Source organism: Tupaia chinensis, unplaced genomic scaffold (genome assembly GCF_000334495.1).
Source record: "Tupaia chinensis unplaced genomic scaffold, TupChi_1.0 Scaffold000234_1, whole genome shotgun sequence".
Lineage (NCBI taxonomy): Eukaryota > Metazoa > Chordata > Mammalia > Scandentia > Tupaiidae > Tupaia > Tupaia belangeri.
In genome coordinates this window covers 2,124,938-2,151,101 of record NW_006159712.1, presented here as the reverse complement: position 1 = coordinate 2,151,101, position 26,164 = coordinate 2,124,938, and the positions used below count along the sequence as shown (strand labels likewise).

General features: G+C 36.5%; 1 protein-coding gene across 5 annotated transcripts in view; it reads left to right on the top strand.

Moving 5' to 3' along the window:
* SPDL1 (spindle apparatus coiled-coil protein 1) overlaps positions 1-20,219 on the top strand; it is a 29,516-nt gene extending 9,297 nt beyond the window's left edge. For 4 of the 5 annotated variants that reach the window (XM_014587767.2, XM_006148362.3, XM_027771825.1 and 1 more), the window contains 9 exons: positions 692-886; positions 1,537-1,686; positions 2,659-2,757; positions 2,842-2,952; positions 7,153-7,293; positions 11,425-11,528; positions 13,004-13,191; positions 15,945-16,284; positions 19,445-20,219. In XM_014587767.2, the coding sequence (XP_014443253.1) occupies positions 692-886; positions 1,537-1,686; positions 2,659-2,757; positions 2,842-2,952; positions 7,153-7,293; positions 11,425-11,528; positions 13,004-13,191; positions 15,945-16,284; positions 19,445-19,592 (1,476 nt within the window). In that variant the 3' untranslated portion in view covers positions 19,593-20,219. The remainder of the gene's footprint in view (positions 1-691; positions 887-1,536; positions 1,687-2,658; positions 2,758-2,841; positions 2,953-7,152; positions 7,294-11,424; positions 11,529-13,003; positions 13,192-15,944; positions 16,285-19,444) is intronic. The other variant, XM_014587769.2, reaches the window with a different exon arrangement.
* The last annotated feature ends 5,945 nt before the right edge of the window (positions 20,220-26,164 follow it).

Below are 26,164 nucleotides of genomic sequence, written 5' to 3'. Positions count from 1 at the left end.
TTGAGTCCGGGACCAGCAGCTTAAAAAACAGCCAAGCACATGTGCATGTGTGCCCAAAATCTTGAGAGGAGAATAGAGGAAAAAGGACTGTGGCATGACCATTTCCCTTGCGGGGAGGGAAAGGGTACTTTCTGACTTTCCTCTCTCTCTTTCTCTCTCTCTCATGAGCACATGTGCCTTATAGCAAAATTGAAAAAAAGAAAAGTAAACTAGTCAAATATTTTCAGTTTTACTAATGTTCTCAGATCACCTGTGCCAGAAATTTGGAGCTTTATTTGTTACCTTATTTCTCACATTTGATTCATCAACTGATTCTAAGGGCTTGATCTATAAAACATTTATCCATGCTACTACCACTCCAGTCCAGACCACCATCATCTTTCCCATAGACTACTATTGTAAACTTCTAAGCAGGTTGCCTCTTTTCATTATTGCTGTTTACACAGTTCATTCTTCACAGCAGAGGGTGCCTTCAAGCTGCTTCTCAAGAACCCAGACCTGCTCTTATTATTTGTATGAGTTATTTCTGTGGTTATAAAACGAAATGTGTCGCTCTCTGTTGAAACATGTCTGCTTTGACCAAATAACCCCAGTAGGCTCATCGTTGCAATAAGTTTGGATTAATTATTCATGCTTTTCAGGAAGAAAATATCTTTCAATTTGTAAGATTGGGAATTTTTTTTCATTGCAGTTAGAAAAATTGAAAGCAGAGTTAGATGAAGCTAGACTTAGCGAAAAGCAGCTGAAGCACAAAGTAGATCATCAGAAGGAACTCCTGTCTTGCAAGTCAGAGGAAATGCGGATGATGTCAGAACGTGTACATGAAAGCATGTCTTCAGAGATGCTGGCTCTTCAGATTGAGCTCACTGAAACAGAAAGTATGAAGGTAATTTTTATGGCATGTCTTTCTTAGTGACTAAAACAGATAAGTATGAAGGTAATTTTTATGGCATGTGTTTCTTAGAGTTTTTTTAAAAAATACATTTCCTTATTTTCTTGCATATTTTTACATATTTTTGTAATAATTTGAGCTAGTTTGAAGTCTGAAATACTTTGAAATACATAACTTTGATCTATTGATAGCTAATTAAAAAATGTTTTGCAGAGTTTTTAGGTGGATTACTTCATAATGTAGATTTAGATTACACAATTATGGAAGGCAGGCATTACCTTTGGATTAATGACATCTCTGGAGAATTTAGGGTACTTTGATCCTAGTGTGCATCATGGAAGCCTCATTTAGAATGTTGGTGCAGTGGAAGTTGAAATGCATGTGAGCCTGAAGTTTTTGTTGCCGGCTAAAGTTAATTTAAAAAGTAAAATCTTAAATATGTAAGGAAAAATGTGTAGTCTCTATTGTTAATTTTGTTCCCTGCTGAAGAATTTGGTAATTCTTTTTTTAATTGTAATATGCAACTTTGACTAGTTCTTTAGTTTTAGTTTTGGATATGAATAATTATTGACAGATAAACTGAGCAGCTGCTACTTGAAAGGTTATCGAAGAGAATTTTCTCTTTTTTTATTTTTGTTGAATAGAACGCCTTTCAGGAAGAAATTAATGAACTACACTACAGACAAGAACAGTTAGAACTTCTTAATACTAACTTAATGCGTCAGATAGACCGGCTTAAAGGAGAAAAAGAAGAGCGAGAGAAAGAAGCAGTTTCTTACCATAATGCTCTAGAGGTATAATGATTACAGTAACACCACCTTTTCTGATTTATAGTAAGTTGTTTTGCTAACCTATCTCTCAGCTAAGTTGTTTTATTTTTCTTTTCTTTTGGCTTTTTGATTATAAAATTTGTATTAGAAGTAGCAAAATATCAATAGCATGTAATTATCAACTCTTAATATTTATATTAACATTAAGCAAATTTTAAAAGTCTGTAAGCATGGAAGTCCAATTAAGCTCTATCTCAGCTTCCATCTGATTGATGTATAACTATTATTGTTACTTCTCTTACATCTTTTTTTTCTCTTTTGTGATATACTTTAAAGGGATTTCTTTGCCCTTTTTGGTTATGCTTTAGGTGTCAGAAAACCATAACCTTGACATTTATATATAGTTCCTTGAGCTAGCCACTTCCAGTTCTCTTTTGCTACTGCAAATTTCCTCAGTGGCTTTTCTAAACATGTTTTTGAGAAGACCTAAGGATCTGGGATATATGGGAGCCAGCCAGAGGTAAAGGGGATGATCCTGCAAGACATTGCTGAAGTGGCAAGTAAAAAGCTCTGATCAAACAAATACTGATTGCTCTTTTTTATCTACCACCAAGGCAGATAAAAAAGGTGAAAAGGCTAGGCCTCTCTGTCTTGATTATTGGGCCTTATCCCACCATAAGGAATGAGTAGCGAGAACAGCTAGGTGCTTTATGCCACCAAAGCATCAGGTTGGTTCCCTGAAGGGAACATCAGCCAGGTTCCTTACAAAGCACTTTTTGAAGAAATTCTGGCATAGAAATGTGCCTCCCTTCATGGAGATTACTGGTCAGTCACCTCTGGAGGTGGTATTGACAGGTTAATAGAGAGTTACTGATTCTCTTAGAAGCCAAACACTGGGTGAACTGGGTCTACCAGAGAATTGGTATCATTAGAGGTGCTGGAATCTGGTGCACCAAGGACCAGCTTGAATTGCTTTAATGTTTTCTCTTTAATTAGAAAGCTCGTGAAACAAATCAAGATCTTCAGGTGCAGTTGGACCAGGCAGTCCAGCAAGTCTTGGATCCTAATAGTAAAGGCAACTCTTTGTTTGCAGAGGTACTTACAAATATTCCAGTGATTTAATTGATTAGATTTTGACTTCATTTACTATACAAACAAGTAAACATTCATATTTTCCAGGTGGAAGATCGAAGGGCAGCAATGGAACGTCAGCTTATCAGTATGAAAGTCAAATATCAGTCACTGAAGAAGCAAAACGCATTTAATAGAGAACAGATGCAAAGAATGAAGGTATAGAATTATCACTATCAAGTTTATTAAACCTATTTCGTGTCAGCATTCTAAGTGCAAACATATCAAAGAAACCATCTTTTTCTTTAAGGCATATACTTACTTAGATTTTAGAACTGCACAATTTAAAAAATATTTTTAAGTTGATCAAAAAAATGTATTTTAATTGTTTTTTGAGAGAGATTTTTTTATATAGGATGCATGCTTTTCCTGGAGAGACAGAGAGAAACAGGGAGACAGAAAGCAAGAAATCGCCCCCTAGGGGGATGGCCACACTGCCATCCCTTCTTCTCCATTCTCCTCTTGGGATCTTGGGCATGCATAATGCACACACTCCTGGCATGAGTTTTAAGTCGCTGGTTCTAGGCCTTGAATTGCAGTCAACTATGTGGGAGTCCAATGATGTAACCATTATGCCATCTGCCGGTCCCAATATTTTAATTTTTTTACTGTTTATTTCTTCCATGAGAGAGAGAAATGCCCACCCCAACAGAATCCTTGTACTGCGATCATCCCCAGTGTCAGCTGGCAGGTGTGCCCCCGTGTTCTTGAGGAGGTTCTGGGATGCAGACACAGATTCTTTCCTTTGTAGGTCCAATTGCAGTTCTACTGCACCACATCCTGGCCCCCTATTTATATATTTTTTAAAAATAATCTTGACTAAAGATTTAGTATTAGTATATTTAACAAATACTGCATTTTTTTGTTGGTCTGTTTAATTGTTTTAATGATTATTCAATAGCCTTGTCAGGGTGGTATAAATCTTTCATTGTAGAATAGCAGAAAAAAAGTTTTTTTTTTTCTTGATCTTGGCCATATAACCTTCTGAGCACAGCCCTAGAGTTTCTACTTCAGCTAAAACCAGCTCCCTCTCCATCCCTCTGTTCTTTCACAAAGGCTTATCATGGAATGAAATTCAAATTAGTCAGAGTCCCTTTTATTTGCACATCCTCAAGCCCTTTTCATTTTAAGGGTTTTATTGTCATTACTCTAGTCAAAGAAGAGGCAACAGAAAAAACGTGTGGAAGTTAGAAAGATTCTAGTATCGTACCAGGACTCCTGATCCTTGATCTATTGTGCCTGACTTCCCTAACGTGGTAATTGGAACCTGGAAAGGCTTCCTTTTTATTCAGAATGGCAGGTTCTATGAAGCTATGGGAAAAATCAATGATTAAACTTGGGAGTTAGATGACCTAGGGACTGAGTCATAACTTTGTCACTTGCTAGCTCAGTGACCATGAACAGGTATTTTAACTTTTTAGAGTATCAGTTACTTCATCTGTAAAATAGTGAGGATAGAACCTGCCACACATAACTGTTCGGGAGTTAAATGAAAGTGTAGTAACATACTTCCATGTCTTTGGCAAATTAGTGTTTGTAAACAGCAGCTGTACATTTTATTTCTAAGGATTTCCAGACTCTGCTGTCTAGTTTACCGAAACTCTCTCCTGTTTGGGAATGATGTCTTTGTAAATTTTCTCATATTTCTCTCTTTGTTTTGTTGTGCTACTACTCTTAATCTACCACTGTTTTATGATGTCCCAAACTATCTTTAGAGACTAGAAATCCTTCCAAATCTTCTTAGGCTAAATGTTTTAGCCTGGCCTCCAATCTGAAGCAGAAACAAAAAGGATAACCTTTAAAATATTAAAAGTTATCTTTCTGGGACCAGTAGTTGGCATAATGGCTGTGTCGCTGGACTCCCATGTAGTCGACCACGGTTCGAGTCCCTGTCCCAGTGGCTTAAACTCACGCTGGGTGCGTGTGCATGCGTGTCCAAGATCCCGAGAGGAGAATGGAGGAGAAGGGATTGTGGCCATATAACCTTCTGAGCACAGCCCTAGAGTTTCTACTTCAGCTAAAACCAGCTCCCTCTCCATCCCTCTGTTCTTTCACAAAGGCTTATCATGGAATGAAATTCAAATTAGTCAGAGTCCCTTTTATTTGCACATCCTCAAGCCCTTTTCATTTTAAGGGTTTTATTGTCATTACTCTAGTCAAAGAAGAGGCAACAGAAAAAACGTGTGGAAGTTAGAAAGATTCTAGTATCGTACCAGGACTCCTGATCCTTGATCTATTGTGCCTGACTTCCCTAACGTGGTAATTGGAACCTGGAAAGGCTTCCTTTTTATTCAGAATGGCAGGTTCTATGAAGCTATGGGAAAAATCAATGATTAAACTTGGGAGTTAGATGACCTAGGGACTGAGTCATAACTTTGTCACTTGCTAGCTCAGTGACCATGAACAGGTATTTTAACTTTTTAGAGTATCAGTTACTTCATCTGTAAAATAGTGAGGATAGAACCTGCCACACATAACTGTTCGGGAGTTAAATGAAAGTGTAGTAACATACTTCCATGTCTTTGGCAAATTAGTGTTTGTAAACAGCAGCTGTACATTTTATTTCTAAGGATTTCCAGACTCTGCTGTCTAGTTTACCGAAACTCTCTCCTGTTTGGGAATGATGTCTTTGTAAATTTTCTCATATTTCTCTCTTTGTTTTGTTGTGCTACTACTCTTAATCTACCACTGTTTTATGATGTCCCAAACTATCTTTAGAGACTAGAAATCCTTCCAAATCTTCTTAGGCTAAATGTTTTAGCCTGGCCTCCAATCTGAAGCAGAAACAAAAAGGATAACCTTTAAAATATTAAAAGTTATCTTTCTGGGACCAGTAGTTGGCATAATGGCTGTGTCGCTGGACTCCCATGTAGTCGACCACGGTTCGAGTCCCTGTCCCAGTGGCTTAAACTCACGCTGGGTGCGTGTGCATGCGTGTCCAAGATCCCGAGAGGAGAATGGAGGAGAAGGGATTGTGGCGTGGCTCATCCCCCCGGGGGGGGTGATTTCTTGCTTTCTCTCTGTCTCTCTCTGTCTTTCCAATGAGCGCACGCACCCTATAGCAAAAACCTCTTTTTAAAAAAAAAAAAGTTATCTTTCTCTCCTCCTTACAAGCATACCTACAAACTTACATCATTGGTTGCTTTACTTAAAATATACTTAAATTAATTGAGGCTTTCTACAGGTCCAGAAATACTGAAGGCAGAAGGGAATACTAGGTATAGAATCTATTAGGTAGTTGGGAAAGTCAGGACATATTTTTCTATGTTTTTTAATACAAAAATGCATCATGATGTTTCCAACATCCCAATAGTTACTTTCCTTCTGATTGCTTTGTAACTCAAGATAAGGCAAGTTGAATACTGCTTAAAAAAAAAAAAATTAAGAGGCTAATATGTGGCGTGGTGGTTAAGGGTGCTGGACTCCCACATAGCTCACCATGGCTCAAGTCCTGGACCTGGTGGCTTGCTTTCTTAGTTTCCCCTCTGTCTCTATCTGTCCCTCTCTGGTCAAATTTAAACAAATACATACATATATACATACATAAAGTTAAATAAAATAATTCTTTTTTTAAGAAGAATTAAAACATGTTACATTGAGAATTTCCCTGATACCCTTGTATTGCCATTTATCTTTGCTTTCCTTCTTTGTCATTCATGAATCTCAGTTTCAGACTGAGAGTAGCTTAATATTTTCTCCCACACACAATTAATTAAAATTTCTGAGATGTCTCATCAGACCCTTAATGAAAGTTGAGCATCTGATGAGCCTTGTGCATATTTGGCCAGGCTTACTTACCAGTTCAGAATGTGCTTCTAGACAGCCATGCAGTTCAATTTTAGTTTTTATAACAGCACAAATAGTTATATTATAGACTGCAGTTCTCATTCGTAAGAATTTGAAATGAGTGCTCAAAACATTTTTGTCTATAAAAATTTTCTTTTCAAATGATTGGAAATAGCTAATCAGTGGGGCTAGCAGGTAGTGTAGCGGCTAAACCATTGGACTCCCCCATGGCTGACCATGGTTTGAGTCCTGGACCTGATGGCTTGAAAATCATGCCAGGCGTGTATGCAAGTCTAAGATCCCAGTAGGAGGATGGAGAAGGCATTACGGAGTGGCCATCCCCACTGAAAGGGGAGTGATTTCTCACTTTCCCTCTTTATCTCTATCTCGCTGTCTCTCCAGTGAGTGCAGTAAGACAAAAACCTCTAAGACAAAAAAAAAATAGTAGCTAATTTAGCTTGGTTTCCAGAATGAGTTTGAAGTAATTTAGTGTGAAATATGAATTATACCAAAAATATAGTTATTATAATTTTCTCATTCAATTTTATTTGGGGGGGATATTTTTTTTTCTAGTTACAAATCGCCACTTTGCTACAGATGAAAGGGTCTCAAACTGAATTTGAGCAGCAGGAGCGATTGCTTGCGATGTTGGAACAAAAGAATGGAGAAATAAAACATCTTTTAGGTGAAATTAGAAATCTGGAGAAATTTAAGGTATTTGTAACACCTTGAAAAAACACAGCCAAATTTTGGCTTACATGTCTTAATATTTCAAATAGGTTTCTTCATTACATACTTAAATTTCAGTTTCAGTAGAAGGACCCAATATTTACCTTATTTTTTGTGGTCTATTTGCTTTTTAGTATTTTTGATTATTGTTTCTGTTAGTAGAGCCAAACCTACCCATTTTTGTTTTTATTGTCTGATTATTACATGTAAGTGCTCATATCTTCAGTGTACAACTCAATCAGTTTTAACGTACACAGGTCCCTCGTAATTGCCTGGACAGCGAAGTAGAGTACTTCTAGCACTAAAACTGTCATGGCTCCGTGTGTGAGTACTTCCACCTAACTTTGTGTCAACATTACATGTACAGATTCTCAAACTTCATAAAAATGGAATAATTTAGCATAGTCTCTTTGGTTTGACATCTATTCAACATTTCATCAGTAAGAGTTTGATGAGACCTGCTAGGCAAAATGGGGGAAGGAGACCCTAACCCAGAGTCAGAGCAATGGTGGATTTTGGAAGGAGTAATCACACAGACACAGGCACACAAGTAGAAAAGAACGGGAATCAGGCAGATGACGTCTGATGGAGAATGTTGTGACCCTGAGCCTTTCCCAGGTTTATTCTTTTATAGGGTAATGGTGGAAGGGAGAAGCTGAAGGTAAAGCTAGGTGTCTTGTATTATCAATTGCAGCTATGGAGCATCTTATGGCTCTTGGTCTAAATAAACCCCACCTGACCTTCTCTGGTGAAAACATAGTTTCTCTTGACCTCTGCCGGCTGTGCAGCATAGGCCCAAGCAAGAGCGTCTGTGCTGTGCTTGTCTTTAAAGGCCACTATTATTTAGCTTATATTTGGCCGCTTCCTACAAGAGTTCTTCCCTTTTTTGTGTGTTATTCGTTATTATTTTTCAATGCAGTCCTGCCACCATTTTTTTTTTTTTTTTTTTTTGGAGGGGTTTTCGCTATAGGGCGCATGTGCTCACCAGACAGACAGAGAGAGACATAGAGACTGAAAGCGAGAAATCACCCCCCAGAGGGGATGGTCACGCCTCAATCCCTTCTCCATTCTCCTCTTGGGATCTTGGGCACGCATGCACACGCGCCTGGCGTGAGTTTTAAGCCACCGGGTCCAGGACACGAGCCGCGCGGTTGACTATGTGGGAGTCCAGCAACATAGCCATTACACTAACTGCTGGTTCCCCCTGCCACTATTTTTTAATGGTGCTTTGTCATATTGTCCAACATCCATAGAAGTCTAAATTCGTCGGTTTTTTAAAAATAATTCAGACTTTCAGAAATATTGTAAAAGTATTCTTCTACCCACATTCCCACATTTGCTTTATTATTTTCTGTTTCTCTCCCTCCATGTGTGTATGTATATTTATTTTCTTAAAACATTTGAGAGTAAGTTGCAAACCAAATGTCATTTTACTCCTTAGTGCTTTACATAGCCACAATCCGTTGATCAAAACTCAGGAACTTGACATTGATAGAAGTTGAAATTGTGTTATGAACTAAACTGCTTTTTACATTTTACCAATTACTACTAACATTTAAGGTATATGTAACATACCTAACATACCATAACTCTAGAATCCAATCTGGGATCACATGTGGTACTTAATTGTCAGATATCTTTAATCTTTCTTAATCAGGAATAGTTCTCTGGTCTTTATCTTTCATTACTTTGACTTCTTTTTCAAGTTTATTTCCTCCACGAGGGAGATAGAGGCAGCCATCTCCAACAGTGTCCCTGCACTGTGGTCCACCCCCTCGTGTCATCAGCCAGGATCATGGCCACATGTGTGTACTCGGGTTGGCCAAAGAGGTCTTAGTGAACCTTTCGTTGTGGGTCTAGTGGCCCCATGATCCTTTTTTGAGAGTATTTTCTGTTACTTTGCAGATTGTCTTTCATTTTGGGTTTTCCGTGTGATTAGATTCAGGCTATACATTTTAGGAATACTATAGGGTAACACTGCCCTTCTCAGTGCATCACATTAGGTGGGACATGCTGTTTATTTATGTCATTACTGGTGATAGTAACCTTGTTTGGTTAGGTTGTACTTCCTAGGTTTTACCACTGAAATTATAATTTTTCCCTTTGTAATTAATAAATATCTTGTGGGGAGATACTTCGAGACTAAGTGCTTATTTCTCCTTGTACTTGAAAATCCATTGACTGAAAAAGATAATAGTGATGATTACCAAATGGTAATCCCATCTACATTTATTAGTTGGAATTCTAATAGAAATGGAAAAGAAGTATCTTTTTCCTCATTATTTGTTTATATCAGTGTACACTGCCTCATAGATTCTTATTTTATCCTTAGGTTATAATTTTATTTATTCTGATACCTAAATTGTCCCAGGTTTGACAAGTATGAATACATCTTTATACTCTATCATGTGATTCTTTGAGCACTTTCTCACTCTCTGGCACAAGATGGTACTCCTGTTTCACCTGCCCCAGCCCAGCACTCAGCATTTTGTTAAAGAGCACTGGTTTCTTACATAGAGAATGGTATTTGGGAACCAGGATCTGGGCACTAGATGCACTTATTGGAACTGCAGTGTCATCACCTCTCCATCGTCTCAGCAGACAGAGCTAAGAGTGTATATTTTCATGTAGTAATTGTGTGTATATTTATGTACATATATGTATATATTATCATATCTGTGTTGTATATATACACACACAAAATAAACCTTGAGTCTACACCGATAACTTCCATTTGAATCTGATACCAGAGGGTTTATTGCCTATTACCTTTTTCTTTTCTTTTTTAAAAAGAACTACTTTATTTAATTTTATTTATTCATTCATTTTTCATTTTTAATTTGACCAGAGAGAGACACAGAAATAGAGAGAGGGAGGGAAAGTGAGAAAGCAAGCCACCAGGTCTGGGACGCAAACCGTAGTCGACCATGTGGGAGTATCCAGCCCCTTAACCACCACACCACACTGTTCCCTCCCTTTTTCAATAGTTAGAAAATTGGCTCTTACTGTTCTCTATATGTTTGCTTATTTACTCAGTCCTAGAATATACCTAATGATGCACTTACTAACCTTCTAACTAGAGTTCAGGATTTGTTTGCAGTTATGTTTGTTTTAGCCTTAGCATATATAGTCAGATCACTGTCCAAAAGGTACCTGGGTTATTTGGGCTTTTTCTTTTTCCTCCCTTCTACCTTCTAGTATGAGTATGTTGTTTATTGAAGTACAGGTAGGTTTATAGAGATCTTCCTCATTGTATCTATGCAGGATTCCATTGTGTGTGTGTGTGTCATATTTTATTTCCCATTTCCTTTGTCTGGGCATTTAAATCATTCTATTTTGCAGTAATTAACTGTGTTTCAAAGTACATCTATAATACATACACACCTTTTCGTTGAAGGTATATCTTCAGGTTAATTCCTTCAGTAGGTCAAAAGTAAATGCATTTGTAGTTTTTGTCAAATATTGGCAAACTAAAACTACTCCATGTGACTTATAGCAATTTGCAATCCCATCAGCTATGTATTTATTTATTTGTGTTTGTATATAGAAGAATTTTTACATGTTTGCTGCTAGTACCTGTATAGTTTGACTTTTTACATTTAGAGATCTGATCCCTGTTAAATCTTGAACACAGTTATTTGAGATACTTTATCAAGTTTCCTATGTACTTGCATCTATTTCTAGATTTTCTGTTCTATTCCATTGGTCTGCTTATCTATACATCAGTATCACACTACTATAACTGTTGAGGTTTTCTATCGGGTCACTGGAAAAGTCATGTATTTTTCTTACGTTTTTCTATGCAAAACTGCATCATGACTTTTCCAACAACCTAATAGTATATTTTGTCTGGTAAGGCCCATAGCTTTTCTTTTTTTTATTTTCCTGACTATTCTTACATGTTTGTTTTTCTCTGTGAACATCTTGTCTATCTGAAAGGGCAAGCATACCATACAGGGTGGTTAGACACATGGGCTTTGGAGTGAGACATAGGTTCAGTTTCTCTTCTTAATTTACTTACCATAGTATCTTGAGCCCATTTCTGAACGTGTAAGAGATGAATGCTGATTTTTTTACCACCTTATCTTAAGTAACATGAATATTTGTTTTTTGTAGAATTTATATGAAAGTATGGAATCTAAGCCCTCAACCAGCTCTGATGTTCTTGAAGATAATAGTTATTATACAGATTTACTTCAGATAAAACTTGACAACTTAAAGTAAGTGTCTGGGTTAGTGGATGGAAAGATGTATTAGGTGGTATTAATGACTACGGTTTTTTGTTTTGAAATGGCCAAAAGAAAATTCCAGAAGGGAAAGGCAACCAAAAATAAATCTTAGTGTAGGACATGCATTTTATGCAAGATGTAATAATTACTAATTATTGAAGATAAAATACTTTTTTTTATAACAAGATTTTTGCTCTAGGGCATGCATGTTCGTTGGAGAGACAGAGAGACAGAAAGAGAGAAATCACCCCCAAGTGGGGATGGCCACACCACAATCCTTTCTTCTCCATTCTCCTCTTGGGATTTTGGGTACACATGCACACACACACCCGGTGTGATATTTAAGCCACCAGGTCCAGCCTTGAACCTCAGTTAACTACGTGGGAGTTCAGTGACATAACCATTATGCCTTCTGCTGGTCCTGAAGATAAAACCCTTTTAATTAATACTTGAATTTTTCTTTTTAATAAATATATTTGGCTTTTTTGATTGCTAAGTGTAAAGCTTTTTTTTTTTTTTTTTTTAAAGAGATTTTTGCTATAGGGCATGTGTACTCGCCAGAGAGAGAGAGAGAAAGAGAAATCACTCCCAAGGGTGGATGGCTACACAGCAGTCCCTTCTCCTCCATTCTCCTCTTGGGATTTTGGGGCACACATGCACATGTACCCAACATGAGTTTCAAGCCTCTGGATCCAGGGCTCCAACCACAGACAGCCATGTCAGTTCCATGAGGATCCCAACACCTCAACCACTATGCCACCTGCTGGCCCCTCAAAGAACTTTAATACAGAAAATGTTTTTATAATTACCAGCCTCGGTGGTGCATCCTGAACTGCATTGCTGGAAGCCACATGACTGACTAGGTTCAGATCCCAAGTTGACCTGAAAACACTCTGGGTGTACATGCATCCAAGATCTTGACAACTGGAGGACTGTGTGAACAGAATAATGAATAAAATAAACTTCAGAAGTTAAATATTCCAAATTTTTGAGAATAAATATGTAATTTAAAATTTAAAGGAATTTACTTAGTTACATTTGGAAAAGAATATTTTCTCCTTTTATGCATTTCCTTTAAAGAGCGTGCATGACTTTTTTGCTTTTGTTTTTGGAGTGCTATTGTTAACACTTATTTCAAATATATTTTCTTAGTTACTGAAAATTTCCCTATAAGTATTTTTAGCTAGAAGTTCAAATACATTGTACAAAGGCGATTCAAAAAGTTCACAGAAAATGCATATTATCAAAAATGTAAATATGCATTTCAAAATTTTTTGCTTTAAAATAAACTCATATTTTAATTCCATTTTCCTTGAATTTTTGAAGTCCACTTATAAAATTAAAGACTTATTCTAGTACATTTATTTATATGTTATTTTATTAGAAGTCCACTTGTAAAATTAAAGACTTATTCTACTATATTTATTTGTTATTTTATTATTTTTGGTTCTCTTTTATTATTGCAGTAAAGAAAATGAAAGCACCAAAGGTGAATTGTCTATCCAGAGAATGAAAGCATTATTTGAGAGCCAGCGAGCTCTGGATATTGAACGAAAACTCTTTGCAAATGAAAGATGTCTCCAGGTTTCACAAAGTGAAAATATGAAACTCAGAGCTAAACTAGATGAGTTAAAACTAAAGTATGAACCTGAAGGTATGTATGTCTCATCAAGTTTTTTGTCTTTTAAATTATGAGTAGTTCTGGGAGATTACATCAAGATTTTCTTCTTACTCCAACTTTATGCAAATTTCCATGTAAAGTACTTTGTAGTGAGACCAGTAGGTTACCTTGGACTCTCACATGGCCAATAGTGATTCAAATCTCAGACCTAGTGGCTTTTTTGGTTGCTTTCCTTTCTCTTTCTGTCTCTCTCTGGTGAGTGCACATGCCCTACATAAAAAATAATAACCATTTTCCTTGAATTTTTGAAGTCCACTTATAAAATTAAAGACTTATTCTAGTACATTTATTTATATGTTATTTTATTAGAAGTCCACTTGTAAAATTAAAGACTTATTCTACTATATTTATTTGTTATTTTATTATTTTTGGTTCTCTTTTATTATTGCAGTAAAGAAAATGAAAGCACCAAAGGTGAATTGTCTATCCAGAGAATGAAAGCATTATTTGAGAGCCAGCGAGCTCTGGATATTGAACGAAAACTCTTTGCAAATGAAAGATGTCTCCAGGTTTCACAAAGTGAAAATATGAAACTCAGAGCTAAACTAGATGAGTTAAAACTAAAGTATGAACCTGAAGGTATGTATGTCTCATCAAGTTTTTTGTCTTTTAAATTATGAGTAGTTCTGAGAGATTACATCAAGATTTTCTTCTTACTCCAACTTTATGCAAATCCCCATGTAAAGTACTTTGTAGTGAGACCAGTAGGTTACCTTGGACTCTCACATGGCCAATAGTGATTCAAATCTCAGACCTAGTGGCTTTTTTGGTTGCTTTCCTTTCTCTTTCTGTCTCTCTCTGGTGAGTGCACATGCCCTACATAAAAAATAATAATAAATAAAATTAAATAAATAATTACTTTAAAGTAATTTGTGGGTATGTGTTTGTGGTTGAGAAAACAAATTTAGTACTGCAAAATGTGTAGGAAAATTTAAAAAGAGAACTGAATAATAAATGTCGGTCACGCATGAATATAATGTGTTTTTTCTTCTATATCTAAACTTATCATATTACATAGTAGAGACTTGACTTTTAAGACTTTTTAAGGTTGCAGTATCTAATGTCCCACCAAAGAGTTTAATTTTGTTGAACCACCTGATATTTGGGAGCTCTACTAGTTAGGACTATTTACTGAAAGCCTAAAATAATGGGGACTTATACAAGATAGGTATGTATCCCTCCCTCTGGTAAAAGTCTGAAGGAGGCATTCCAGAACCTGTGAAGCTCTCCACAGTGTCAGGATTCAGGCTCCTGGATGTGTTTTCGGTGTGTTGACATCCCTTTGGACAGATTTTGTCATGTGATCTTACCTACCTATAGGAAGGACTGAGAAATGCCATCTTCTCAGGGAACCATGTTCTCACTAAATATGAAAATTCTATTACTAAGGAAAATGAGTAGGACAGATATTAGAGAACATCTAGCAAGTCTGTTACTGGAGATAGAAAATAGCCTAACTGTACAACCTCTGTATTATAAAGTACAAAGAGTAAATTTTACTGTATATAAGCTAAACAGAGTATCACATGTAAAGAAATGTGATGGTTCTAACTTCCCCTCTGCATACCCCCCAAAGTGGTGTTACATGTTTTAGGTTAAGAATTCTCAACTAGTTTTGTCCTGTAAGGCATATCATGTTCTTCATTATTGTCTCAATGAGCCCCAGTGATTTTCAACAATAGCAGGAAGGGTGCTGACAATAGGAACATTGTTTTGTAGCTTAAAAGGGATTTTTTTTCTCTTCCCTGATTCTAAAAGACTGCCCTGATTAAAAATTCTAAATTTCAAATGTCTAGTAAACAGAATGCAGCAGAGAAACAGGAGGAAGCTTAGTGAGTTCTTTGATGTGAGTTTTATAAGAGCAAAAGAAAGGGGAAATAATGATATAAAAGCAACAATGTGGAGCCAGGACACCAGCCTCTCCTACTACCATGGCTCCTCAGATTCTGCCAATGTTTTGATTTTGAAAATGAAAGTCACATTGAAGGATGTAGAAAACAATAATTAATTTGGTTTCTGTGTATATGATGTGCATAAAGGAGAGAGAAATGTTAGACTAAGAGGATAGAAAGGTATTACGGTAGTCTGGTGAGGCGCATGTCTGGATGCAGAAGGTGTACATCCTGGAAGAGTCTGATTCTGAATATGTTTTGTATGTAGGACTAAGGCACAAATTACCGAATGTGTCAGAGAATGTGACTTTTTAAAAATTATTTAATCTGTACAATACAGAATAGAATGGGTGCTTTTAAACCCCATTTTATAGAAAAAAGAAAATGAAACCTAGAGAGGTTATATATTCCCGAAAGCTCAGCCAGCTACTAAGTTTTTAATTTAACCTGGACTTGATTTGAATGTGGATTCCTTGACTCTTTGCCACCTCATCCTCATTTCCACATGATCCAAGATCTCCATAACAGAGAGGATGTTATAAACCCCACGTTTCTTAAAATTTTTGTTCAAACATTGGAAGAGATAGTTAAGTGTTCACTCCTAGAGTCAAGCATACTGAATTCCATAGAAAAAATTGATAGCCAAATAACCTTTAAAAGATAAAGTTAATAGAGAAAAAAATATAAAAATGATTTATTTCAGTAAAGAGACAGTGGATTTTAAGGGAATGGGGAAAAAGTAAAAATGTTTATATTAAACTAGCTCTTATTCAGTATGATTGTGTCTTTGTTTTCATTCATTGACTAAATTTTTTCAATGATTTTTATTCTCAGAAAAAATCGAAGTGCCTGTACTCAAAAAGAGGCGTGAGGTGCTGCCCGTGGATATAACTACCCCTAAAGGTGTATGTGCCGACAGTGCTATCAGGGAAGAAGTTCCTAGATTACCCCTTCCGAAAGAGGAGACACCATCCCAGTCTAATGTAGAAGAAAACAAGTTGCAATTAGAAGAAGCAGGTTCAATAAACACACCAGTACTTGGTCTCTTTCCTCACCAAAATTTGTCCATGGATATGCAGCCAAAGAAGGAAAAGAAATGTGTGAAGCTGGTGGGCGTTCCAGATGATGCTGAAGTCTTGGGTGGAAGAAGTGGAAACACTCCAGACGCTCCCAGGTCAGTGTCAACTTTTCTTCAAGGCAGCCAGACCTCTGCATCTTTCCTCTCTCGCTGCATGAACTGTGCTATCTATATCTTTATCTATTTTCTCAGTATTGCATGCAGTGTAATTCCCCAGTTTCATCTGCCTACGTTCAACTTTTTCAAAACTTTAAGAAAGACTAAAATGAGTATAATGAGAAAGGATGCCTGAATAAGGGAATTATTTTAAAAAGTTCACTCTCTTATTTTATGAAGTGGAAATAACAGTCTAATATACCTCTGAATGTTTTGTTAGCTTGAATAAATGTACCGTTATTTTCCTCCCAGTTTAAAAGTGGCCATAAAAGAAAAATTAATTAACTTCTCAAAGGGCTTTCTAGTAGTCTAAGTCAGCCTTCTAGAAAACTTAGGTGAAACTTTTTATAGTTTATGAAGTTATTTATCCTAAGCCTTCAAGAAGAGGCTTTGATACCTATTTTGACATTTTTAAGTATCAAAGCTAATTCATTTTCATTTTTTCCAAAACTTCAAAGCCTCCAATTTCTGCATAATTGAGTTTGCAACTAAAAGAGAAAGTGTCGGACATGTTTTTCTAAAGGAATTAATGTTTCAAGGACCTTGTCCTTTAAAAAAATAAAGATAATGGAAGTCAAAAGGTAAGAGGAAGTGAATGTAAGGGAAAGATAGGTAACAATGACTGAGGCTAGTGTTCTTGATATGTACAGCCAGACCAGGAGTAGAACAAAAAAACTAAACGAGTAAAATAGAAAAGGTTGAAAAAAAAAAAAGAAGATAAAGAATGCCTGTATGCAGTGGATGGTAGGTACATTTAAGATAAGAATCTTTAGATATTTAAGAAATTAACAATAGTGATTTGATAGTGGCTAGTTTAGATTGTCTCCTATGAGATGAGGTTTTTTTTTTTTATTTTTTATTTATTTATTTTTTTAGAGAGATTTTTGCTATAGGGCATGTATGCTCACCAGATAGAGAAACAAAAAGTGAGGATTTTAGGCACACATGCACATACACTTGGCATGAGGTTTAAGCTGCTGGGTCTGGGACTTGAACGACAGTCTACTAAGTGGGAGTCTAGTGATGCAATCATTTTGCCATCTGTTTGTCCTGTGAAATGAGATCTTTAAGATGCTGCTGGGGCTTTATCAGTCTTAGAGGAGCCAGCAGATGATGTGGAGGTTCAGGCACTGGATCCCACGTAGCTGACTCCCAGGTTTGCATCCCAAGCCTAGTGCCTTGAAAATCACACTGAGCGCATATTTGTCCAAAATCCTGAGAAGAGAATTGAGCAGAAAGGATTGCAGCATGGCCATTCTCCCTTGGGGGGTGATTTCCTACTTACTCCCTCTCTCTGTCTTCGACTTCCCGTCAAGTGCACATGCCCTACCAAAAAGACATTTCATTTGAGTTGAAACAGTGAGGCACAGCCCACCTTTAATACAAAGAGATCCTTGTATGTTTTTTCCGACTTTTCAAGTCTTTAGTGTTGCTAAAGTTGTACTCAACAATGTCATACTGCAACTAATGTTGTAGTACTTAACAATGAGAGCATTTCAACAGAGTTAGGTGCTATCACTATTATAAGGAACATAATTTTATTTTTCCCTTCCTTAAAATTTTATATAATAACGTTATGACCTATAAATCATAGAAAAACTTGACATTCTTGGGACCAGCAGTTGGCGTAATGGCTATGTCTCTGAACTTCCATGTAACTGACTGCAGTTTGAGTCCCCCAACTGGTGGCTTAAACTCACACCGGGCACGTGTGAGTGTGTGCCCAAGATCCCGAGAGGAGAATGGAGGAGAAGGGATTGTGGCGTGGCCATCCCCCCTGGGGGGTGATTTCTCGCTTTCTATCTCTGTCTCTCTCTTTCTGGTGAGCGCATGCGCCCTGTAGCAAAAACCTCTCCAAAAAAGAAAAAAGAAAGAAATAAAAACTTGATATCCTTGAAGAAAAAGTAACTTCAAGTGGATGATACATATACACATGGTTCCGAATAGTTCTGAAATGAAATCAGCTGATTGTGTTTGTTTTTATGTGATTTGTTGTGTAAGTGAGCTTGACCGATATATATTTCTTAGGATACATTTGCAGAGTTAGTCAGTGCAAATCTTGCTTTCTGTGTTGTCTTCATTTCTTTTTCTGCCTATTTTTGCTTTATAAAAATTACTTAAGCAAATGTATGTATTTTGGAAATTGCTTGACTCAAATAGCTTGTTGGAAAATTTTTGTCTTGCTGGTTAAACAAAAACAAATAAAATGCCACAAAATATTTGTTTGTGTGTGTGTGAGTCCATCTGCTAACTTAATATATCTCCATCCTTTTGTTTTCTGCATAGATTAGTTTAGACATGCACCCCTGTGATAATTTTATAACAATAGATAATGGATTTTATTGAGAACTTCACTATTGCATGCTTTATTAATTTAATGATCTTGCCATAAAGAATCTTTATAGGCCTTTTAAAATATCTCTTCACTGTTTATTTTTTCCTTAATTATTTTTCTAGATGAAAATGTGAGGTTTTGTTTTTTGTTTTTGTTTTTTTAAGAGGCAAATAGACATGCAGCCCAGCATTTCATGCTATGTTTATCTTGTGCTTAGCCTTTTGTCTGTCATGTTAACATTAAAATATTGCTCTAGCATTCAAATTTTTGTGGTAGGTGTGATTATCATGTTACGCACCTCATCATATTTTAATTATTTAATTTAGACCTTGCCATGACCTTTTACCAAGCATAAAAGTATTACTCTTTAGACATTTTAAAAATTAAGCTTATTGGGACCAGCAGGTGGTGTGGTGGTTAAAGCACTGGACTCCCACGTGGCCAATTGCAGTTCAAGTCCTGGATCTGGTGGCTTGCTTTTTTACTTTCCTTCTCTCTTTTTCTCTGTCTCTCTTTTGTCAAATTAAAAACTAATAATGATAATGGTGAATAAAATAATTCTTTAAAACACGATTAAGCCTATTGATATAAAAAGATACTTTTAGAAGAGTCAGTATTCTGAACAGTATTGTACAGTTCTTTGCTGTGTACACAGGAAAAGAGATACTATTACCAAATCTCATTGGAAGCCCATTATACTAGGGGTTTTTCATTTTAATTTTTTAACCACAGTTAAATTCAGAGTGGATGCTTTAATGCCTGTAGGTTAGCTGCTGAATCAAGGCTTCAAACAGAAGTTAAAGAAGGAAGAGAAACTACAAGCAAATTGGAAAAGGAAACTTGTAAGAAATCACACTCAATTCTCTACGTCTCCTCCAAATCAACTCCAGAGACTCAGTGCCCTCAGCAGTAAAGACTTCTTTAATAAGAGGAAGGTACCACTTGAAGCTAAGATTGTCTATCTGAAGTATACTACCTTATGGATTATTTATTACTACTCATTGTTCTAGGACCTGGCATTTTCATGCTTCTTTGGCCAAGTACCCAAAATTTAGCTTGATTCTAACCTGGAGAGTTCCTTAAGTGCTGACCCTTCATGGAGCGTCTTAAGAATCACAGTGAATAAACTATTAACTGAAGGAAAATGTTATAAATCTATTTGCTGTGTTGTATATGGATATTTTAAGTGATGTGGACACTTAAGTATCCTATCTTCAGAGCCATATAATTGAAAAGAGAACATGAAAATCATTAATAATTATCTTTTCTATGTACTTTTAATGAACTTAGTTTTCCACTAATTGTAGAAATAAGAAACTTTGTTTAAAAATATATATATGTTATATTGTTCCAGGGCTTTGTTAGTATTTAGAGCATCTAAGTTCATCTTTGTATTCATATGCATGATTTTGATTTTATGTCTCAAGCATTTAAAATAAAACTGCAATAATTTCTTCTCTTTCTGTTTTCTTAACTCCTATAGATAACATGCTATTATCCAAAGGGAATAAAAGTGGGAAATAAATTTTAGGGATCCTTAATTCTCTGATACATATAATGTTATATATTTATATAACTACATATGTAATATATATTAAAAAGATATATTTGATTCCAAACTTTCTAAATGACTTTCTTTTTTGATTTAAATTACTGTAAATCAGTCTGTGTGGTAGTTCCCGTTTATCTGTGGTTTCGCTTTCTGCAATTTCATTTATCCGTGGTACAGTATAATAATCTATTTAGAGAGACCATGTTTACATAACTTATTACAGTGTATTGTTACAATGGCTCTGTTTTATTAGCCTCACATCGTGCCTCATTTGTAACTGTAGCTTTATCATAGGTATGCATACATGTCAGTAAAAGCATGGTGTATTTGGGGGAGGGAGGTTTGGTACCATCCAAGGCCTTAAACATCTACCAGAAGACTTGGTGCATACTCCCCACGGGGGTGGAGGGGTAGGGTGAGGGTTGTTGTAACCTAATTTCACACATATAGTCTGCAAGTGTGTGAATTAGTGTGAATCATTCAGGGTTCTTCAATGACATAGAGCTTATAGGGTATGTATAAGGACATCAGGCTGGGCACTCAGGGAAAATAATGTGTTGCAATTCTAGTCCGAAGGCCATTTGTTGCAGAATTCTCCATTACAGGGGGAGGTCAGTCTTTTGTTCTGTCCATGACTTCAACTGATTGGGTAAGGCCCCATCCACACTGGAGAGGAACAATCTATACTCAAACTCCACTGATTTAAATATTAATCCCAGGGGCAACAGATTGTGTAGAGGTTATGTCACTGAACTCCCATGTGGTCAAACATGATTTGAGTCACAGATCTGGTGGTTTGAAATCACACTGGGCACAAATGCATGTGTGACTAAGATCCCAGGAGGAAAATGGACAAGAAGATTGTGACATGGCCATCCCCACACCCCTAGGGGATGACTTCTCACTTTCCCTCTCACTGTCTCTGTCTCTCTCCTGTAAGCACACATACCCTAGGGCAAAAACCTGGGGTTTTTTTTGTTTTTGTTTTTTTTTTAAACCCTCACAGATATATCCATAATAATGTCTGATGATATACAAGGGGTCTTCAAAAAATTCATGGAAAATGTATTATGAAAAAACAATTTTGGGGAGAGAGGTACCAAAATAAACTTGTAGTTTAATTCTCTATCTTTCCACAAACCTTTTGAAGTCCCCTTGTATCTGGGTTCTGTGGGCCATCCAAATTGCATAAGGTTAACCATCACAGTGTGTATCTGTTAACAGTTAGATGGGTCTCTTAAATATATTAGGTAGAAGGAAATTGCTTCTAACATCTAAATAAATCAAGTAATAAACTTACTTTGTTTACATTTGCTGTAAAAAACACTCTTAAGAGGGACCAGCAGTTGGCATAATAGCCATGTCTCTGGTCTCCCAGGTAGTTGACTGCAGTTTGAGTCCCTGACTCGGTGGCTTTAACGCATGCTGGGCACGTGTGCGTGCGTGTACAAGATCCTGAGAGGAGAATGGAGGAGAAGGGATTGTGGCATGGCCATCTCCCTGGGGGATGATTTCTCACTTTCTGTCTCTGTCTTTCTGGTGAGCATACACTCCCTATAACAAAAACCTCTCCCCCCTTTAAAAAAAAAATCACTCTAAGAAAACTAGAATATTCATATTAAGTATTATTACTTAAGTAATAATTAAGTACTATTACTCTTGTAAAAAGAAAAGCGAAAGTACTAGGAGATACTGGAGACAAGTAATAATTTCAATCTGAGGATATCTAATGAGTGACCATTAGATATTATTAGAAAACAGTTCAGTTCCTCCCAACATTGAGTTTTTACTATGAGATATGTGTGAGGGATTCAGAGTTATGCCCTCAGAACTCACTATTTAATCTACCCATGTACATGCATAGTGGCAGTGGTGGTGTTAGAGTAGTAATTGTATCTTTACATTTTAATACATTTGATGTGCCAGGCGCTCTTCTAAGTCTTCACATATGGCAGTGCTGTACATAACAACATTAAATCAGTGATGGTCCTGTGAAATTATAATGGAGTTGAAAAGTTCCCATCAACTAGTGATACCATAGCCATCGTAATTATTGGAGGAGGACACATTACTTGTCAGTGGTGATGTTGGTATAGATAAACCTGTACCACCAGGTGTAAGAGTATAGCATGTAAAACTATACGTAGTACGTAATACTTTATCATAGATGACTATATTACTATTTGATGTATGTATAAACTTTTTATTGTTATTTTAGAATAGACTCTTCATACTTATTAAAAAGAAAGAAAAATTTACTGTGAGACAGTATGCCCTTACTCTGACAGCAGCCTTGTATATCTCGTGTTTGCACTGTCTCTTGCTTGCATCATTTTCTCTTGTGCTTGATTTAATCTAATGTTTTGTTTGTTGTGGGCTTTCTAGTGGTGTAAGGTTTGGCGGTAAAAGACATTGATATTGATAATGATGATCCTAACCTAGACCTAAGCTAATGTATTCATGTATTCCTGTTTTTTTTTTGTTTGTTTGTTTTTCTTTTAATTTGTTGAAGGGCATTTGTGCTCTCTACAGAGGTGGAGGAGTAAGAAAGCACCCTCCCCCCTCCCATGGGGACAGTAAAGCTGCAGTCTCATCCCTGTCAATTCCTCCCTTCAGGATTTTGAGCATACACACACAAAAAAATATTTTCCTTTATATCTTCCACTGTAATGGGATGAAATTGGAAATCGGTAACAAGGAAATCTGGGAAATTCACAAGTATTTACAAATAAAATAGCATGAGGGACCGACCAATGGGTCAAAGAAGAAATCTTTAAATATGAATTTAAAGGCATACACATTTAGAGAAATAATGTTAAATATGAATTTGAAAGTACTTTAAGGTGAATAAAAGCAGGCACAACAAAACTAATCAGGTGTAGCAAAAGAAAAAGTGCTTAGTAGGGAATTTGTTGCTCTAAATGCCTCCAATTATAAAAGAAAAGCTTTGGGGCCAGCAGATGGTGTGGTGGCTAGGGTGCTGGACTCCTTCATAGGTGACCACAGTTTGAGTCTCAGACCTGGCAACTTGAAATCATACCAGATATATATGTGTGTGTGCCCAAAGTCTCACAAGGAGAATAGGGAAGAAGGGTTTGTAGTGCAGCCATCCTCCCTGGGGGTGATTTCTTACTTTCCCTCTCTCTGTCTCTCTCTCTCTCCCCTACACCTTACCTTGGCTAGTGCACACACCCTATTGCAAAAACAAAACAAAAACTATAAAAAAAAGGCCACAAGCCAATAAAATAAGTTTACATCACGAGACACTGGAAAAGAAAAAAGTTAAACCCACAGATAACAGAAGGAAGAAAATATAAGTGCAGAAGTTAATGAAATAAGAGTATTAAAACAATAGAATTTATTAAACTAAAATTTGCCCTTTAAAAAGATCAACAAAATTGACAAACTTTTAGCTGGACTGAACAAATAAAAAGGAGAGGACTGACCAGGTAAAAAGAAAAGGAAAGAAGACTCAAGTTACTAAAATAAGGAATGAAAATGGGGACAATGCTCCTGGTCTTACACAACTAAGAAGAATTATGAGAGAATACTATGAATAGTCACAAATGACATATACTAGATGAAATGGTCAGATTCCTAGAATCAAACTACCCATATCTTCTCAAGAAGAAATAAAACATCTGAGTAGAGCTGTAAGAAGAAAAGATTGAATCAGCAATCAAAAAAACTTCAAAAAAAGAAAAACCTAGATGGCTTCACTAGTGAATTCTACCAAACACTTAAGAATTCATCTTTCTTAACTAATTTTTCTCTAACTCTTTCCAAGAAAATGGAGATAGATTTCCTAATTCATTTTAAGAGGTGAGTATTACCTTGATATCAAAGCCACTAGCAAGGACATCACAAGACAAGAAAACTACAGACCAATATGCCTTATTAATACCGATGTAGAAGTCTAAGGCAAAATACTAGCAGTCAGTTTTGCAGCATATTAAAAGGATCGTACACCATGACCATGTGGCGTTTGTTCCAGGAAGGCAAGGACAGATCAAAGTATGAAAATCAGTGTTAATATATTGCATTAGTTTCTGAGGCTGGCATAATGAATTTCTACAAATCAGAAATTACACCATAGAAATCTACTGTTTCACGGTTCTGGAGGCTAGAACTCTCTTACTAAAGGCCTGTTTACCTCAGTTCCTTTTACAAGATACATCATGTTTAACTTTCAAAAAATTTACAAGTCATACTAAAAGCCAAAAACTGAAGGCACAAAACAAGCAGCAGACACAGATTCAGGTATGACAAGAATTTTGAATTATCAGGTCAGGAACTTAAAATAACTGTGATTAATATTTCAAGGTATGTAAAAGAAAAAGTGGACAGCAATCAAGAATGGATGGGCAATGTAAACCAAGACATGGAAAATCTAAGAATCAGTAAGTGTAATGGCTACATTGCTGAACTCCCATGTAACTGTCTGCAGTTCGAGTCCTGGACCTGGTGACTTAAACTCACGCCAGGCACGTGTGTGTGCGTGCCCAAGATCCCGAGAGGAGAATGGGGGAGAAGGAATTGTGGTGTGGCCATCCCCCCTGGGGGGTGATTTCTCACATTCTGTCTCTCTGTCTCTCTCTGTCTTTCTGGTGAGTGCGCATACCCTATAGCAAAAACCTCTCTCTAAAAAAAAAAAAAAAAAAAAAAAAATCTAAGAATCAAAAGGAAATACTAGAAATAAAAAATGCTGTAATGGAAATTAAACTGTCTTTGATGGATTCATCAGTAGCTGGACATTGCCAAAAAAAGAGCAGGGAGCTTGAAGGTAATGTGAATAGAAACTTTCCAAGCTAAAATGCAGATAAAAAGAGGAAAACAGAGCAGAAGATCCACTGGACTCCCACATAGTCAACCACAGTTTGAGTCTGAGATCCGGCAGCTTAACCTCACACTGGGCGCATGTATGTGTGTGCCCAAGATCCTGAGAGGAGAATGAAGGAGAAATGATTGAGGTGTGGCCAACACCCCCACCCGGGAGGGGGGAGTGGTTTCTCGCTTTCTATTTCTCTGTCTCTCTGTCTTTCCAGTGAGCACACACACCCTATGGCAAAAAGCTCTCTTGAAAAAACAGAAGATCCAATAATTGTGGGACAGTTACAAAAAGTGTGAGATTAGTAAAAGAGGAGTGAAGAGGGGAAGGAACAATGGAGTACTTGAAGAAATAATAGTTGATAATTTTCCAAAATTAATGACAGATAACAAACTACAGATCCAGAAAGCTCAACCAATACCAGGCAGTTGGGACTGATTCTACCCAACTTGGTGGGAGTGTGGATTGATGTGGCCATTTTGGGAAACAGCATAGAGGTTCCTAAAAAGACGAAAAATAGAACTACCATATGAGTCAGCAACCCCTCTTCTGGATATATACATAAAGGAACTAAAGTCACTGCCTCATAAGGATATCTATACTCCCATGTTCATGGCATCATCATTCATAATAGCCAAGGTCTGGAAATAACTTAGGTTTCCATCAGTGGTTGAATGTTTAAAGAAACTGGTATGTATGTATGTATTTGTACAAACACACACATGGAACTTTATTCAGCCCTTAAACAGGAGGGTATCTTCTCATTTACCATAACTTGGATGAACCTGAAGGACATTATCCTAAGTGAAATAAACCAAACAAAAAGAAAAATATTGCATGATCTTATTTATATATAGACTCTAAAACAATCATAAAGATCAAATATACTGCATTAGAGAATAAAACTGTGGTTATCAGGTAGAGAAACTTAAGTCCAGAAGTCTAATGTACAGCATGAAGACTATAGTTTAAAAAAGTGTATTATATTCAGAATTTTTGCTTATTAAGTACATTATGGCTGCTTCTGCCACAGGGAAGAAAATGGATAACTGTGAGATACTAAATATATTACTTCTATAGAAAGTATTTTATTATATGCATATAT